General features: G+C 50.3%; 1 protein-coding gene across 9 annotated transcripts; it reads right to left on the reverse strand.

Moving 5' to 3' along the window:
- Positions 1–260: 260 nt before the first annotated feature.
- Positions 261–18130, reverse strand: ITGB7 (integrin subunit beta 7). Of its 9 annotated transcripts, none has more exons than XM_021922392.2 (17): positions 18025–18100; positions 10344–10420; positions 9956–9981; positions 9464–9667; positions 6973–7174; positions 6716–6886; positions 5806–6047; positions 4937–5095; positions 4523–4618; positions 4272–4361; positions 3136–3282; positions 2627–2820; positions 2063–2286; positions 1622–1841; positions 1261–1469; positions 798–958; positions 261–578 (listed from the first exon to the last, which is right to left on the reverse strand). In XM_021922392.2, the coding sequence occupies exons 3-17, from the start codon at positions 9977–9979 to the stop codon at positions 498–500; spliced, it is 2424 nt and encodes an 807-aa protein (XP_021778084.1). In that variant the 5' UTR covers positions 9980–9981; positions 10344–10420; positions 18025–18100; the 3' UTR covers positions 261–497. The 9 variants fall into 9 exon arrangements, with proteins under 9 accessions (XP_021778084.1, XP_021778083.1, XP_021778085.1 ...); XM_021922391.2 differs by having other exon boundaries at positions 10298–10420; XM_021922393.1 differs by lacking the exon at positions 9956–9981 and having other exon boundaries at positions 10298–10420; positions 18025–18130.
- Between the last annotated feature and the right edge of the window lie 950 nt (positions 18131–19080).

A 19080-nucleotide genomic window follows, 5' to 3' on the forward strand; every position in this document is an offset into this window, starting at 1 on the left:
CACACGCAGCAGAATGGAAGGGGGTTAGACACCAACAGATGCAGTGTCTCTGGTCTGGAACCCACCTGCATCCGCAGAGGCCCTTTCCAGACCTGGCTTCCGGGGTCCCAGGGCGCACCTCAGGATTCTCCTGCACATTCGCGCTTGGGCCCCTCTCCCTGCCCTCAGGTGGCAGGAGGAAGATGGACAAGAACTTTCCCGAGGCCAGGCTATAAACAGCCTGCTTTGGCCTTGATGAGGTAAAGAAAAGTGACAGCTGTGGTCTGAGGTAAGACTCTTTATTATATACTTGGGTGGGGTAGCCCAGGTGAATGCAAGGTTGCAGGCATGGGAAGCAGCCCTCTTGGGTGTCACTCTGAAAATGAAGTAGGGTGGTGGCCACTCCTCGTCAGTGAATTAGTTCCCTACCAAGGTCTTACAGACCCACCCTTCCTTTAACCCTTCAGTTCCCACTGTCCTCCAAGGAGAGGAGCCTTGGGTGAGTGTCCCTCCCTCCTTCAGAGAGTGGGACTGTCTGCCTCTTGAAAGCGAGGATTGATGGTGGTCGTGATGGCACTTTTGTAGAGAGGATTACTGTCCTGAGGAAAGATGTTGCAGATTATGAGCAAAAATCCCAGGATTCCTTGTCCCCTTTCTAGACCTAAGAGGCCAGTCTTGAGCCGAATCCTAGGAGCTGATGGAAGTTAGCAGAGGGATTGGTTACATGTGCCAGGGGCTGGGGGAACCCAGTGGGAGGAATCAGGGATGGGCTTGTGGTGGGGAGACAGCTAAAAGGGGGCCTAACCAGGAAGTTTCACCTGCTTCCAGTTGAGTTGTTGCCGCTCCTTCTCAAAGCGACTGTATTCCCGGCGGTCATAGATTTCCACCGAGAGCCGGTAAGCCAGGACCAGCCCCAGCCCCACTGCCACGATGCCCCCTACGCAGCCCAGCACAATGGCCTGGGTGTGGTCTGCTCCCTCTGTGAACAAGAAACCAGACTTGTGGGAGCTGGAGCATAGGGACAGATCAACAGTTGTTCACAGTGTGTCCAGCCTGTCCAACCCTGTCACTGAAAGCAAAGGGAACCCAGCAAGGTCCAGGGTTATTCTCACTGCCCAGAGCCTTAGCCTTGTCCACTTGCTCAGTCGCCTCTGCCTTTGTTCTGGATTCACAGTTCTGCCTCAGCCCCCAGCCTGTTTCCCATTATCTTCATTCTGCATCCCCAGAGTTGAGACCCTGCCCATCAAACTTCCAGGGTTTGTGGCATCCCTGACCACTTACTTTCTTGGGGTCTCACTCTGAGCACGACCCTGCCTCTGGCATCATCCTCCACCAAGAAGAAGAACAAGTGGTTGTCCAGGGTCCTCTCTTTGCACCAGCCATCATCCAAGATAGGGGCCAAGACCAGGGTCACATTGGTATGGGCACAAGCTGTACTGCAATTGGTGGCCAGGAGGCCAGTCCCAAAGGCCCCACACTCTGCACAGTCCCTATGCAGTAGATGCCAATAAGTTACCAGCTGGGTAGTTGTCACCCAATGCCCTTTACCCAACTACAAGCAGGAAGGAGAGTAGGCAGATGGGAGTGGCTCAACAAGCCCCACTGTGCCCCTGCTCCCAAGATGCAAGACCTGAGGCCTCACCGGTGTCTCTCGCATGGTGTCTTGCAGCCTGGGCATTGGTCGCATAGAGCACCGTAGTAGCCATCCGAGCACTGGCAGCGGTTGCATTTGCAGCGTCCATGCCCACTGCAGAGCCCTCCCTCGGGACTGATGCAACTGTCCATGTCCCCACTGCATTCGCATGCTCTCCCCGTGCGGTTGGCATGACAGTGACATACTCCACATTGGCAGCGACCAAAGCCTGGGGTAGAGCCATGCAGAGGGTGACAACCATACTCCACACACACAGTTGGCCATCACATGGCACCACAAGTGCATGCATCCAGTCTTTTTCAAGTATGCCAAACACACACACTAACCCATACACCAGAATCTTTGACATTTGCCTTCCATGCCAGGAGACTCCCAGAGCCTAAGTGCCTTGGGAAGGCCTCTCAGACCCTGCCCTTCTCCCCAAGGTACCTCCACAGAGGATGCCCTCATGTCGCTCACAGCTGGCATCGTCACACTCGCACAGATGTCCAGAGCTCTGTCCATTGCAGCTGCAGTGTCCACATTGGCACTGACCCTTTCCGCTGCATAGGGGCCCTGTGCCATTGGGAGCCCGGCACCCAGATTCCAGATCTAAGGAGGACAGCTCAGCCTCAGAGCACTCACAGAGCCGGCCTAGGCGGCCGGGGGCACAGCTGGGAGGGGAAGGCAAAGGAGGGAAGTAGGTCAGAGGGTTTGATCACCCCTGACTTGTCTCTCCCAGGAACCTCTAAACCCAAGTTCTCAAGAGTTGGAGAAAGATAACTGAAGGAATAAGTATAGTGGAACACCGACGAGGGGTGAGAGAGTGGAGGGAGCCGCAGTCAAGGGGAGGGCCTGAACATATCTGGGAAGCTTCAAGGGATGAAATTGAGTGGGGAGTCTAGGGATGTCAAGGATACTCCTGTGGGGGGAATGGAAAGCAGCGGAGGAATACGGGCCAGGGTTGGTCGTTTGTTGTCAGCCAGCTGGGTGAAGGGAAGAGGAGGCCCTCACCTGCATACCCCACATTGTAGGTGTCCCTGGCCATCACTGCAGTGGGGAGCCTGGGCCTGGGTGTCACTGCAGTTACAGTCACACAGCGTGTGCAACTCCACAGTCAGCTCCTCTGAGAAGCCAAGGGCCCGGAGCCTCAGGAGATGGGGCTCTGGGAGGCAGTGGGTGGCTTGGAGGGAAACCCAGAAAGTCACCTAAGAACAGGGTAGGCAGGAATCAGGCCATGGTTATACAAACACACACACACCAAACTCACCCAGAACCTCACCCCTTAGATCATCCAGAACCTCACCCCTTAGTAAATGAAGAGATGGGGTCATGGTAACACCCAACTCCTAGAAACTACCTGAGGAAGCCACTCAGACTACTTCAGGAAGGATGGATGGAGGATTACCCCAGGCTCTCCCATCACTCCCCATTCCTGCCCCCCATCTTTCCCTGCCTGCTTAATTTCCCACTCCCACCTCCCCCTGCCCGCCCGCCTTCTGCCTGTGCTTGCTGGCTCTCACCGTCTGGTTGATTCGGACATGGTTGCACTGTCCTCGATCCTCAGCCTTACCCTCCGTCTTCTCAGGACCCTCACACTGGGATTCGTAAGAAATGTGGATCCCAGGAGGGAGTGAAGAGTGTTCAAGGGTCACAGTGGAAGACAGGCTCTATGGGAAGAGAGCAAGTGGATAACCACGTGAAGGCAGGAAAGGACCCCACCCCCACCTTATGTCCTCTCCAGGTGTTCCCAGTTCTGCCAGCACCCTGCCCTCTGCCACCTGGGGCTCCTTACATTCTGCCCAGTCGAGGCATTTCTGGAGGGAGGACCCATGAGAACCTTGCATAGAATATACAGGATCCAGAGGCCTCTAATACAGCATTTCAGTGCAGAGACCATGTTTGTGAAGCCCCACATCAGGACACATAACCTGGGTGCATGCCAGGTCTAAAGGGCAAATTCATTACAGAGTTTGTCTTGGGAAATTTGATACCGTCTCAGATTTTTTTGCCATAGGTTTAGGAGATGCTCCGTTATCAGGAAGCCTACAGCCTAGTTGCAGAGATAAGACCTAAATCACTAAGAGTTTTTATGGTTCCTTCTACCTGTAAAATTCTATGGTTCTTGTGAAAAATAGCTCTGAATTATTTATAAACATAGTGAAAGCAGGCTCCAGATCTCACATTGTTTATGTACAGACTGGGGGAAAATGCCAGCCCTTCTGTTTGTTATCTTTGTGACCTTGGACAAGTCACTTAGCCTTGTGTGGGTTTCCTCCTCTGTAAAAGAGGGATGATAACAGTTACGAAGCAAGGCTTTTGGCGGGGTTAAATGAAGTAGAAATAGTATGTACACCTGGGATGGTGGGTGCGTGAAATAAAAGCTCAGTGACTGAAACTTTCCTGGCAGGCTGCACTCTGCCAGGTGAGGAGGTGGGGCGGGGATCTGAGCTCCATGCTCTGCATGTCAGATGTTTAAGATTTATGAATGTAAGATTGAACAATTAATGACAGCCACATGCAGACTATAGGTAGGAGCTGTGGAATGTTAGACCAAAAAGTGACCATTTCCCCTTAGTTCTGCCACCCCACCCAAGGACCCCTTTCCACCTTTCCCTAGTGCCCACCCTCACCATCTCCCCCTCGTTTGGCCCCTCACATTATAAGCATCCATGATGAGCTGTACCACATTGCTGGAGTCCTCACTCAGCTCCCCTACCGCAGACTTAGGAATCAGCTTACTCAGCTCCTGAGTTATGGGGAGTTAAGGGAAATGGTAGGTCACAGCTCTAGGAAAATGGGCTCCTGGGGGTCTGGAAGGAGGGCATATGGGGGACAGAGAATGGATCTTTGGGGGAATTGAGAAAGGCTGGGGTGGGGCTGGGGATCTGACATGTAGACAGCTCTCACCTGGTAGACAGGCAGTGCAGCACTGGTGACAGCAAAGATGGGCTGGATGTTTGCTGCAGAGAGGGCCTGGGCTACCTGACCCACAGAGGGGTAGTCCTGGGGCAGGGAGCAGGGACAAGGTGAGCCCCACAGGTCTCCCCCACAACATGCAAGGTGCCCTCAGCCTGGGGAATCCAGGAACCAAGGTTCCACCAGCTGGAGGAGCCCTGGAGGCTTGCTATGGAATAGGAAGGAGGTAGGGAATGGGGTGACAAAGCTGTCCTGTCTCCACAGCCGAAAGGAGGAACTGCTGGGGAAGATGGCAGGTGTCTACAGGGTGGTTACTGGTGAGGACTGTAAGGCTGGGAGCGGGAGTCCTGGAAGGAAAGAGGTATGGCTCAAATGGGGAGAGGCGGGGTGACTATAGGGACTCACAAACTCTGTGCTGCGACTGTAGAGGCCATTGCTGTCCAAGTGGCAGTGCCCATCACTGGGCATGAAAATGCCACCCAACTTCCCGTCCCCAGCCGTATGGAATGTGTCATCTGAAGTGAACACCAGCAGCCGGGACACATTTCTCCAGCCAATCTGCTCCTGAGGTACAGTGGGGGTGGTAGGCTATGCTCCTGGGCATGGCCCTTGAGCCACCCCAGCCAGCTCTGTGAGCCAAGAATGTGGCAAGCCTCACTCTGAGTCAGCTTGTCCATCCCCTTGCCTCCAGTACCTTGCTTTCTCCTGCTCTCCCCAGTCCCCCAAAGAAGGCTGCTGCTAGTGGAGGCTTACTTGTGAATTAGAAAAACATGCGGCCGGGCGCGGTGGCTCAACCCTGTAATCCCAGCACTTTGGGAGGCCGAGACGGGAGAATCACGAGGTCAGGAGATCGAGACCATCCTGGCTAACACGGTGAAACCCTGTCTCTACTAAAAAAAAAAATACAAAAAACTAGCGGGGCGACGTGGCGGGCGCCTGTAGTCCCAGCTACTCGGGAGGCTGAGGCAGGAGAATGGCGTAAACCCGGGAGGCGCAGTTTGCAGTGAGCTGAGATCCGGCCACTGCACTCCAGCCTGGGCAGCAGAGTGAGACTCCGTCTCAAAAAAAAAAAAAAGAAAAACATGCCTTCTCCTCAAGATACTCTCCTCAAGATATTTTACTCCAACCCACTAGGTAATTGTTAAAATAAGTATACAAACTACACCTACTATGGTATGAATGGCACCCCCTAGAATTGTGCACTATACAACCATAAGGGGCAGTCCCATTCCCAAACAGACCTCCAGGCTCAGATCCCCACCCCACCTCCTCACCTGGCAGAGTGCAGCCTGCAGAATGGCATCGAAGCCACCTTCAGGCGAGTCCAGATTGCCGGACACGCTCTGGCGCCCCACCTCCCGCTCGAAGGCTTGCGCATCCCCCGTCAGGGACAGCACATGGTGAAAGCTGAAGGGTGACTGGCAGCGCTCCAGCCGTGTGGGGCAGGGGTGGCGCAGCTTGGAGGGCACTGTGCTCACAAAGGGCAGCACCGTTTTGTCCACAAAGGAACCAAAACCTGGGAGAGGAGAGGAATGAAGGCTGTGCCAGAAGTCGCAGGGCAGCAACAGAGGACCCACGAGAGTGCTCTATGGGAAGTGGGGTGGGGAGGACGGTCATAGAAGAGGTGATGGAAGAGGGTGCACCCGGGGGCAGGGACTCAGTAACTGACAAAGCAGTGAGACCACTGGCTCAGGGAAGTGGCAGGTAGAGGACATTAAGAGGAGGACACAACTCCCAGGGCAAATGGGAACTTCCAGAAGGCGGAAGAAGGCCCGGGTATAGGATATGGTAGCAGCATGAGGCAAAGGAAGGAAATTTGAATAGAGGAGAGTTGGCACAGAATGTGGTGCCAGGGACAGTGGCATCTAGGCCTTGCCCAAGGAGACTTGCATCAGGGCAGGTTCCAGGCTGGTAGGCTCAGGGCAGTTGTCCAGGCCCAGAGTCTCCAGACGCTGGGTCTCAGCTAGACCTGTAAAACGGACTGTCTCTGGAGTCCTCTCCAGCTCTGACCTAGAAGATGGGTGTCTTTAGGGAAAGATGGAGAAATGAACCTGTGGCCTGGCTAGGCCTGTCAACAACTGGGAGGGCAAATTGGGGCCCTTGTGAGTCCAGGATGTTGGCAGAGGCTAAGGCAGTGGTTGAACAGGCAAGGGCTAACAGGGCGAGAGGCAGCCCTCGGCTCACCAATGCGCACAGAATGGGTGACTTCCTGCAGCCGGACCAGCAGAGCGTGCCCGAGCTGGCGCACGCGTTCCAGGTCGTCCTTCATGGAGTAGCTCAGGTCCATAAGGTAGTACAGGTCCACCGGGTATCCCTCAGCACGAAGGAAGCGGACCTGGAGCTGCTGGGGCTCTCCTGGGGGGTGGGTGGCGGGCGGGTCAGCAGAGCACATTGGAACGCCAGCCTAGACCTCTGGCCTGGCCCCGCCGCCCCTAACTCACCAGGCCGTAGCGTGATCCGGACCCGCTGCGGCGCCAGCTGAGTGGCACCCTCTCCGCGGGCGCCCTGGCTGAGCGGCTGGTCCTGCAGCACCTCCTGCTGGCCGCGGGGCTCCTCCAGCTCCTCCAGCGGGCAGCCTCGAGCCAGCAGCTCCTCTCGTCGGGCGCAGCGCCGTGCCTCCGCCTCCCCCGACGCGGTGAAGTTCTGCTCAGCAAGAAAAGGCGCGTCGGGACCCGGTCCTGCACAGGCCCTAGGCCCCGCTACCAAAAACACCCTACAAACTCGGCCCCCTCTAATGCCCCCACCTCCAGTCCATTCCCTGAGTCCCTGATTCCCTCTCCTCCTCCTCGCCACAGCTACCCTTGAACTCTGGCCTTTTTTGTTGTTTTGTTTTGTTTTTGAGACAGAGTCTCACTCTGTCACCCAGGGCTGGAGCGCAGCGGTGCTATTTCTGCTCACTACAATCTCCACCTCCCCGGTTCAAGTGATTCTCATACCTCAGCCTTCCAGTAGCTGGGACTACAGGCCTGTGCCACCACGCCCAGCTTTTTTGTATTTTTAGTAGAGACGGGGTTTCACCATATTGGCCAGGCTGGTCTCAAACTCTTGACCTCAAGTGATCCTCCCGCCTCGGCCTCCCAAAGTGCTGGAATCACAGGCGTGAACCACCACGCCTTTTTCTTTCTTTCTTTTTTTTTTTTTTTTTTTTACCAACTGTAAAGACAGGGTCTTGCTTTTTTGCCCAGGCTGGTTTCAAACTCCTGGGCTCGAGAAATCCTCCTGCCCCAGCCTCCCAAAGTGCTGGGATTACAGGCATGAACCTGTGGAACTCCGGTCCTTTCTTCCTTGTCACAGCCCCACTTCCTATAGCAGTCCCCCACCCCTCTGCTTATCTCAACTCCCCCTTGCCCCAGTCACCTACCCCTCTCCTCCCCAGTAGAGCCACAGACTTCCTGTTGAGATCTTAGAGACTTCACTACCACAAAAAAATGGGGCCTTGCCTCCTAAGCCAGCCTTCCCAGCAAGCTCACACCAAAATGGGGAGGTGGTCAGACTAAGACCCACAGCTCCTTGGAAGGGAAAGGATAAGAACAGAAGAGGAGGCGTCCTACCCCCGTAATATGTCTGGTACCCCTAAGACTGGATGGGAAGCCACAGGGGAAGGAAATGGTTAGAGCGGCTTCTCAGCTTGCCCTGGGTGTCAGCTCCTGGTCTGGGGACTGGAGAAGCCAGACACAGACCTGACTACCTCAAGAGCTCCAGCTTCCCAGCTCCAGCCTGGCACCTCTGCCTCTGCCTTGTGCAGACTCAGTATCTACCCTTCTTGTCCTTTCAGAGTCCCTGTGTGCCTTTCTCCTGGGTCCTCTAAGCATCTGTAGCTCTGCTTCCATGTGAATTTGCCCTCATCTCTTATCTGGGCTCCCACACTGATCTAACCCTCCATCTTCCCCTGAGAGAGGCAGACCTGCCCCCGTCCCAGCTTGGGCGCCCCTCCTGCTCTGCTGCTCCATGAGCTCTGTCTCTTTCAAGCATAAACAAACAACAGCTTTGTTTGAAGAACCAGGGAGACGCCTGCTCCCTAGCATCCTTCTTGGCCACTTAGGTAGCTTAAGCCTTTCCAGTCCCCCTCAAGCCCATATACTTCCACCCCTCCCCTTTCTACCTGTCCAGTCATAGGCTACTACACACCCAGGAACAGAATGCCTCCACCCAAAACACAGACTTAGAAATCTAACTACACACTTTCTGCTATGGACTGAACTCTGCACCCCTACCCCACCCCACTCCCAACCCATTCTATATTGAAGCCCTAACCCTCCATGTGATGGCATTTGGAAATGGAGCCTTTGGGAGGTACCTAGGTTTAGATGAGGGCCTAAGGGTGGAACCCTCATGATGGAATTAGTGCACTTACAAGAACAGAGGCAGTTCCCACCCCCCCATCCTCCAGCCCCCTCCCTACGATGTAAGGACATAGCGAGAAAGTAGCCAGTCTGCAAGCCAGGAAGAGAGCCCTAACTGGGGAACCAAATCAGTCAACACTTTGATCTCGGACTTCCCAGCCTCCAACATTAGGAGAAATGAATTCCTGTTGCTTAAACCACCCAGCCTATGGTATTTTGTTATGGCAGCCCTCACTGGCTAGTACCTTTCTCACATGTTTACATACACAACAGCTCCCTCTACCTATACACAAGCATGAATTCCCACAAGTACATACTTTCTCCCAATTCATGGTCACAAATTCTCTCCATATATACACAAGCAAATGGATACAGACATAATCCTAAGTGCACAGGAAACTTGCATGCATGTGTATGCACACACATATATCCACACACAGGAGTCCTATGTGCACAAACTCAGTCACACATGAGACTCTGGAGTGTTCCTAGAAAATCATGCATGTGCCCACACAATCACACACATATATCCAGGCTGCACATACACATACACATACACATGGTTCAAAGGCCATAGGCCCATCTTTACCAGTTGCTTGCACCATGCACAGCTGGGGTGTGAGACGATGCACTTCTGGCAGGAGGGGGCTGGCTGGCAGGACCCCAGTAGGGACAGGTGAGGATTCCCCCATTCTGTGGCCTCCCCTGTGGATGGGGTCTTGGCGTCCAACTCACTCTCACCTCTGCTCAGGACCAGCAGCAAAACAAGGACCACTGGCAAAGCCACCATGCCCTGTAATAGGATATAAAGGGGGACATGTGGGTCCTCAGGGAGGACCCTCAGCTCTCAGTCCTCTAAACTTAGCTTGTGGTTATCACTCTCAAAACTCTACCCCAACACTTTATCTCCCCTCATAGTTTCACTTCCCCTGTGGATTCAGCAGTTTCTTCAAAATGATGGGAAGGAGCAGGTATCAGGCAAAGGTAGGGGCCTCCAGACGTGGTGGCTCATGCCTGTCATCTCAGCACTTTAGGAGGCCGAGGTGGGTGGATCACTAGAGCTCAGGAGTTCGAGACCAACCTGGTCAATATGGCAAAATCCCATCTCTACGAAAAACACAAAAATTAGTCGGGCATGGTGGTGTGCACCTGTAATCTGAGTTACTCAGGAGGCTGAGGCAAGAGAATCACTTGAACCCGGGAGGCAGAGGTTGCATTGAGTCAAGATCACACCACTGCACACCGGCCTGGGTGACAGAGCAAGAATCTGTCTCAAAAAAAATAAATAAATAAAACAGGGACCTCAGAGGAGATCTGTCCTTCCTGTGTGCAGACTTCATGTGACCAGGGTGGGCAAAATGGCCTACTAAAGGATCTGGGGACTGGCCTGGAAGCGCTAAAGTCTGCACCCAGTTCTATTTACCGAGATCCCAAGCCGTAATGGTAGTAGAACCAAACAGAAAACAGACCGGATACTGGTACTGCTGCGGTCACTCACTGGCTGTGTGGCAAGTCAGACTTTCTCTCTGGGCTTTAGTTTCCACATCTGCAAAGTGGAGGAGTTGAATAAATAATCTGACATACTTTGCAGCTTTTACAATCTTGGATTCTAAATAAGAGAAGAGGGTCAGTGAGTGGGAATTAGAGAAAAGAAAGCTGGAACAGATGAGGGAGTGTGTGAAAGTGTCAAGGAAGAATAGTTCTCCTTGGGTGACATGGTGGCAAGAGGAATGAAGATTAGACCACAAGAACTCTCTGCAGGTCTGGGATAAGGGGAGAAAGAAGGCCAGTGTTGGGGGAAAAAAAAAAAAAAATTCTATTTTCTGTACTTCGCACAAAGATAATCTAGATTGAAGAAAGAGCCTGGAGGCAGGGTAATTCTTCGAGTGACCTTTTGGAAAGCCAAGCAGATTCCTGATTTTAAAAAACATGTTAATTTTTTTAAATGAGCAGGTAATTCGTTTACCATGCTTCATAAGTCAAAAAGTTAAATCCCATTGGCCTTTTTTTTGCAGAAATGGAAAAACTGATCCTAAAATTTATATGGAATTGCATGGAACCCCAAATAGCCAAAATAATCTTGTAAAAAAACGTACTGCAAAGCTACAGTGATCAAGACAGCGTTGGCTGGTCACAGTGGCTCATGCCTATAATCCCATGGTGGGAAGACAGCTTTAACCCAGTAGTTTGAGGCTGTAGTGAGCTATGGTCGTGTCACTGTACTCTGCCCTGGGCAACAGAGTGAAACCCTGTCTCTTAAAAAAAAAAAAAAAAAGGGAAGACAGTGTGGTACTGGCATAAGGATGACAAAAGGATACACATATATTATACATCAATGGAATAGAATTGAAAGAGTCCAGAAATAAACTGTGCTTCTGTGACCAATTAATTTCCAATAAGGGTGCCAAACCATTCAATGAGAAAAACTGTCTTCAAAAAATGGGGCTGGGACCGGGCACAGTGGCTCATGCCTGTAATCCCAGCACTTTGGGAGGCCGAGGCAAGTGGATCACTTGAGGTCAGGAGTTCGAGACCAGCCTGGGCAACTTGGTGAAACCCTGTCTCTACTAAAAATACAAAAACTAGCCGGGTGTGGTGGTGTATGCATGTAATCCCAGCTACTCAGGAGGCTGAGGCAGGAGAATCACATGATCCCAGGAGGCAGACGCTGCAGTGAGCTGCAATTGCACCACTGCACTGCAGCCTGGGCAACAGAATGAAACTCTGTCTTATTTTGTTTTGTTTTGTTTTGTTTTTTTGAGATGGAGTCTCACTCAGGCTGGAGTGCAGTGGTGCCATCTCAGCTCACTGCAACCTCTGCCTCTGAGGTTCAAGCAATTCTCCAGCCTCAGGCTCCCAAGTGTCTGGGACTACAGGCATGCACCACCACACCCAGCTAGTTTTTGTTATTTTTAGTAGAGAGAGGTTTTCACCACATTGGCAGGGCTGGTCTCAAACTCCTGACCTCAAGTGATCCAACCGCCTCAGGCTCCCAAAGTGCTGGGATTACAGGCGTGAGTCACCATGCCCAGCCGAAACTCCATCTAAAAAAAAAAAAAAATTAAGGCCAGGCACGGTGGCTCATGGCTCATGCCTGTAATCCCAACACTTTGGGAGGCCGAAATGGGCAGATCACAAGGTCAGGAGTTCGAGACCAGCCTGGCTAACATAGTGAAACCCATCTCTACTAAAAATACAAAAATTAGCCGGATGTGATGGCACACGCTACCACTTTTTCTTAAAAAAAAAAAAAAAAAAAAAGTGCTTTCAACGTGCAAAAGAATGAAGTTGGACCCTCCTGCCTCACACTACATATGAAGGTTAACTGAAAAGGGATCGAAGGCCTAAATATAACTGCTAAAACTATAAACTCATAGAATAAAGTATATGGGTAAATCTTCATAATCTTGGACTTGGTAATGGATTCTTACCTATAATACCAAAAGCACAAACAACAAAAGGAAAAATAGATACATTGGACTTCATCAAAAATTTAAACTTTTGTGCATCAAAGACAATGTCAAGAGAGTGAAAACAACATACAGAATGGGAGAAAATATTTGCAGATTATATATCAGATGAGTATCCTTAATATATAACGAACTCTTACAATTCAACGACGAAAAGACAACCCAACTTTTAAAATGAGCAAAAGACTTAAAAAGACATTTCTTCAAAGAAGATAGACAAACAGCCACCCAGCATATGAAAAGTTGCTCAACACTATTAATCGTTAGGAAAATGCAAATGAAACCCACAGGCCGGGCGCGGTGGCTCACGCCTGTAATCCCAGCACTTTGGGAGGCCGAGGCGGGCGGATCACAAGGTCAGGAGATCGAGACCACGGTGAAACCCCGTCTCTACTAAAAATACAAAAAATTAGCCGGGCGCGGTTGTGGGCGCCTGTAGCCCCAGCTACTCGGGAAGTTGAGGCACAAGAAGAGCTTGAACCTGGGAAGGAGAAGCTGCAGTGAGCCAAGATCGGGCCACTGCACTCCAGGCTAGGCGACAGAGTGAGACCCTGTCTCGAAGCAAAAGAAAGAAGGAAGGAAGGAAGGAAGGGAGGGAGGGAGGGAGGAAGGAAGGAAGGAAGGAAGGAAGGAAAACCACAATGAGATACCACTTCACTTCTACTAGAATGACTATCATCAAAAAATGAAAAACAGCGAGTGTTGATGAGAACATGGAGAAATTGGGATCCTTATATATTACCGTGTAAAGAATGTAAAATAGTACAATCTCTGTGGAAAACAGTTTGGTTCCTCAATAAATTGAGCGTAGGATTACCCTATAACCTGGCAATTTCACTCTTAGGTATATACCCAGAAGAATTGAAAACAGGTGTTCAAACAAAAATTTGTACAGAAATGTTCACAGCAGCACTACTCACAATAGCTAAAAGGTGGAAAGAACCCAAATGTCCATTAGCTGATGAATGGATAAAGAAAAGGTGGTATATCCATACAGCAGAAAGTTATTTGGCCATAAAAAGCAATGAAGTGGGGCGGGCACAGTGGCTCACGCCTGTAATCCCAGCACTTTGGGAGGCCGAGGCAGGTGGATCACCTGAGGTCAGGAGTTCAAGACCAGCCTGACCAATATGGTGAAACCTCATCTCTACTAAAAATACAAAAATTAGCCAGGCATGGTGGTGGGCTCCTGTAACCCTAGCTACTTGGGAGACTGAGGCAGGAGAATTGCTTGAAACCGAGAGGCAGAGGTTGCAGTGAGCCGAGATTGTACCATTGCACTCCAGCCCGGGTAACAAGAGCAAAACTCGGTCTCAATAATAATTTTAAAAAAAGCAATGAAGTACTGATACATACATGCTACAACGTGGAAAACATTGTACACTAGCAGAAAACATGCTCAGTGAACAAAACCATTCATGAAAGATCACATATTGTATGATTCCACATATGGAACATATCCAAACTAGAAAAATCCACAGAGACAGAAGGTAAATTAGTGGTTACCAGAGCTTGGGGGAAGGGGAAATGGGGAATGACTGCTTAATGGGCAGTTTCATTTTTGGGGTGATGAATAAGTTCTGGAATTAGTGAATGTACTTAATGCCACTGAATTGTACACTTAAAAGTGGTAAAAATGATAAATGTTTGTGTATCTTACCATTTTAAAAATCAAAAAATTAATCCTACCCCATATGCCATACCCAGTTTCCACACCTACCCTAAATGAATATCATTTATTACTATTTTTTTTCTTTTTTCTTTACTTTTTTTTTTTTTTTTTTGAGGCAAAGTCTCACTCTGTGGCCCAGGCTGGAGTGCAGTGGCATGATCTACAGCCTCCGCCTTCTGGGTTCAAGCGAGTCTTGTGCCTCAGCCTCCTGAGTAGCTGGGATTACAGGTGTGAGCCGCTACGCCCAGCTGATTTTTGTGTATTTAGTAGAGAGAGTTTCGCCATGTTGGCCAGGTTGGTCTCGAACTCCTGACCTCAAGTGATCCGCCCACCTCAGCCTCCCAAAGTGCTGGGATTACAGGCATGAGTCAACCTATCTTTGTTTCTTATAATCTTTCTAGAGATTGTTTTATGCATATACAAATTAACATGCATATGCTTTTTAAATGGTACACTCAAATGGCACAATTCTTTAAATGGTAGAAAACACAATTTTTCACTTTTTTTTCCTGTAACTACTTTTCTTGAAGATCTTTCTACATGAGAAAATTAAGAACGTCCTTGTTCACTTTTACAGCCATAAAGCTTTCCATCGCATGGATACCTCATATCACAGTTAATCAGTACCCTAAGGATGTGCATTTAAATTGTTTCTTCTTTTTTCTTTTGAGACAGGGTCTCACTTTGTTGCCCAGGCTGGAGTGCAGTGGTGCCGTGATGGCTCACTGCAGCCTCTACCTCCTGGGCTCAAGCGGTTCTCCCCACCTCAGCCTCCGTCGTAGCTGGGACCACAGGTGTACATCGTCACGTACAGCTATTTTTTATTTTTTTGTAGAGACAGGGTGTTGCTATGTTGCCCAAGCCGGTCTCAAACTCCTAGGCTCAAACTCCTAGGCTCAAGTGATCCTCCTGCCTCGGCTTCCCATAGTGCTAGGATTACAGGCATGAGCCACTGTGCCTGACCTTAAATTATTCCTAGTTCGCTATGACAAATAACGCTGAAATGAAAAGTAATGTATTTATTTATTTATTTATTCATTCATTCATTTGAGAGATAGGGTCTTGCTCTGTCACACAGGCTGTAGTGTAATGGCGCAATCATGGCTCACTGCTGCCTTGACCTCGCCGGCTCAACTGATCCTTCCACCTCAGTCTCCCGAGTAACTGGTACTACAGGCGCATGCTACCATGCCTGGCTAATTATTTTTGTATTATTTTGCAGAGATGGGGCTTCCCCATGTTGCCCAGGCTGGTCTAGAACTCCTGAGCTCAAGTGACCCACCCGCCTCGGCCTCCCAAATTTCCATGATTAAAGGCGTGAGCCACCTCCCCCAGCCAAATGTCATGTATTTCCCATTTCACACGTGTGCAACTGAACCTGTAGGATAAATCCCTAGCAGAGGACGTGCAGGATAAATAGATAGATATCATTTTCAATGTTGGTGTGTATTTCATCTACATTCTCATGCTAAGAAAAGTATATATATGTTGGTGGGTATTGCCAACATAAACTCCTCAGTGCTTGTACTGGTCCACATTCCCATCAGCAGTGTATGAGAAAGGCCAACTAACTCCTCGCCATAAACCATTTGCATCTTCTTCAGCCTGGGCCAGAGTCAGTTCCAGATACTCTGCACAGAGTGTGGGAAAGGAGTGGGGTGCTGAGTTCTTGAACATCCTGGTGCTGCTCCCCACCACCTGTGACCTCAGGTGCCATATATAACGGAGGCTCCACCCCTCGGGGAGAGGCCGGCCCCAGTTCAGCCTCGGTGTAACCTCAGCCCTGCTTGCTCTGCGTGCCTGTGGTCAGGGAGGCTGGAGATGCTGCAACCCAAAGCCCGGTTTTGACTCATTTCTCTCAAGTGGAGCCCCAGCTGCCACATAGGTTTTTCAGAGATCTCAAGCCCACTCATCTCCCCTTAAAGGGGGCCCTGGGACTCCCTGGACAGCCGTTTTCTACCTGTCTTCCCAATTATCCTCTCTTCTCCCCTCCTTGGGAATACATGTTCTGCCACCTGTTTCTCTGCTTCTCTGTCTCTCTCTGGCTCCTTTCATTTCAAAACTTCTATTGCATCTCTCTGCTGCTTTTCTCTGCTCCACTTCTTCATAGGGCTGTTTTACTTCCTTTTCCCCTCTGTTCCTAACTATAGAATGGCTGAATCTTCACTCCATCCCACTCTTTTTACAAATGGAAACCTAAATTCCATGAGGCCGTGAAGGGGTCGCCTGCCCCTCCACACCTGTGGGCGTTTCTCGTTAGGTGGAACGAGAGACTTGAGAAAAGAAATGAGACACAGAGACAAAGTATAGAGAAAGAAAAAGTGGGCCCAGGGGACTGGCGCTCAGCATACAGAGGACCCGCACCGGCACAGGTCTCTGAGTTCCCTCAGTATTTATTGATCATTATCTTTACCATCTTAGAAAAAGGGAAGTGGCAGGATAATAGGATCATCATAGGGAGAAGGTCAGCAGTAAGACATATGAATAAAGATCTCTGTGACATAAGTTTAAAGAAAAGTGCCGTGCCTTGATATGCATATGCAAACATCTCCATAAACCTTTTTAGTGCATAAAGAGCAGCATTGCTCTAGCAAGTCCCACCTTTCGCCCTAAGGCGGTTTTCTCCCATCTTAGTAAATAGAATATATAATCGAGTTTTACACCGAGATGTTCCATTGCCCAGGGATGGGCAGGAGACAGATGCTTTTCTCTATCTCAACTGTCAAGAGGCCTTCTTTCCTCTTATACTAGTCCTCCTCAGCACAGACCCTTCACGGGTGTCAGGCTGGGGGATAATCAGGTCTTTCCCTTCCCACGAGGCCATATTTCAGACTACCACATGGGGAGAAACCTTGGACAATACCTAGCTTTCCTAGGCAGAGGTCCCTGCAACCTTTGGCAGTGTACGTGTCCCTGGGTACTTGAGATTAAGAGAATGGTGATGACTTTTCACAAGCATCCTGCCTTCAGGCACTTGTTTAACAAAGCACACCCTGCACAGCCCAAAATCCGTTAAACCTTGAGTCACCACAGCACATGTCTCTTGCAAGGACAAGGTTGGGGGTAGGGTCACAGATTAACAGCATCTCAAATGCAGAACAAAATGGAGTCTCTTATGTCTACTTCTTTCTATACAGACACAGTAACAGTCTGATCTCTCTTTCTTTTCCCCACAAGGCCAGGGTCACCCAGTGAACTAGGGGCAGGGCAGGACAGGGCAGGGCCAGACCTCTGCTGTGCTTCCTCCTTTCCTCCCTCCAACCCGGGTACCATCTCCATCAAAAGTTGTGTTCTGTCTCCGCTAGCCCTGATGGGCTCTGCCTAATCCCATTTCTCTTTCCTTAGGGGTACTCTGCAGTCTTCCCTTCTCTTCCTGGGACCAAGTGGTTATTTCCATTTTTCTGGACTCCATTCTGACTCCAATACACACCATGTGGCCCCCTCAGCAGCTGAGAAACAGAGCCTCTTCCCAACCCATCCATACCTCCCAAGTCGAGCAGAACCCTCTGCTGCCCACTGGGAGTCACAACCAGGGAACGGAACTGAGCTGCTGGGCCTCAGTGTCCCAGGAGAGTGAAGTCTGTGGCCAAGGTGCCGATTAGGAAGAAGTTTGAGCTGAAGGCAGAGCATTAGGGATGGCAGCTGGGGTGGTGTTGGGAGAACCTTCCCTCAGTATAATCGGTATACCTACCCTACCTCAGTATAATCCTTAGCACATGGCAGGCACTCGAATGACAGCACTCGTACACATCCCTGCCTCCAGACCCACTCTTGGGAAACTGATGCAAGAGAGATGGGCTTTGGGAGAAGTGGGGGGGGGGGCTGTGAAACTGGAGGAGGGAAGCAAGTCAGGGGATCTTAGGAATGCAGAAAGGAGTTCAGAGCCTTTCTCAAGTCTGGACAGGACCCTCGATATCCAGGTCAGAGCCCTCTTCCCAAGAGGTTGGGACCAGGTGGGCCTGGGCTTGTAAGGAGAGGAGGCAGAAGGGCTGGTGCCCTGGTACTCACAGGTGCATGCAGAGCAGCCCTTCCTCTGGCGGCGGCAGCAGCCTTTGTGTACTGGTCTGGGAGACTGCAGAGGAGGAAGTGACACTCCCTGGGGTGGGGAAGATTTGGGGTTGGTGGGGGTGACTGATCTAGAAGGTGGAGCAGATTGGGGTGGGGCTGAGCCAAGGGAGTGGATGATACAGAGATCTGGAAGAAAGAAGCTCATTTATTGAACTCCTGTCGTGTGTTGAACGTAACATACTATAATTAACCCTCACAACAACCTCATGAGATAGGGGTTAATATTCCCCTAAGTCCCAATTTTACAGATGCGGAGATTGAGGCTTAGAAGCAGGAAATATAGAATTTTGCCCAAGGTCCCACAGCTAGTAAGTAGCTAGTCTAGGATTTAAAAAAAAAAAAAAGAAGAAAAAAGATTTTTATTTTAAATTTTTGTTACTTTTTGAATTTTAATTTAATTTAATTTAATTTTTGAGACAGGATCTTGCTCTGTTTCCCAAGCTGGAGTCCCATGGCATGATCTCAGCTCACTCCAAACCCCGCCTCCCAGGTTCAAGCGATTCTCCTGCCTCAGCCTCCCGAGTAGCTGGGATTACAGGGGTGCACCACCATGCCCGGCAGCATTCTATATTCTTAGTAGAAACGGAGTTTCACCGTGTTGGCCAGGCTGGTCTCAAACTCCTGACCTCAATTGATGTGCCCACCTCGGCCTCCCAAAGTGCTGGGATTACAGGTGTGGGCCACCGTGTCCAGCCTATGTTTTTATTTTTGAGACAGAATCTTGCTGTGTTGCCCAGGCTGGTCTGTAACTCCTGGATTCAAGCAATCCTCCCACTTTGGCCTCCTGCATAGCTGGGATTACAGGCACACCCGGCTGGTCTGGGATTTAAATCCAGGTCTGCCTGCCTCCAAAATTCATGATCTCTCTATTAACTTATATAGGAAGGAACATGATAGGAGGGAATAGAGGCAATAAGTACTGTAGAGAGGCGGGAAGTTAGAGACTCGTTCATTTTGAAAACCCAGGATACATTGGATTAGTGTGCTTGACTACAT

The sequence above is a fragment of the Papio anubis genome, chromosome 9 (genome assembly GCF_008728515.1).
Source record: "Papio anubis isolate 15944 chromosome 9, Panubis1.0, whole genome shotgun sequence".
Classification (NCBI taxonomy): Eukaryota; Metazoa; Chordata; class Mammalia; order Primates; family Cercopithecidae; genus Papio; species Papio anubis.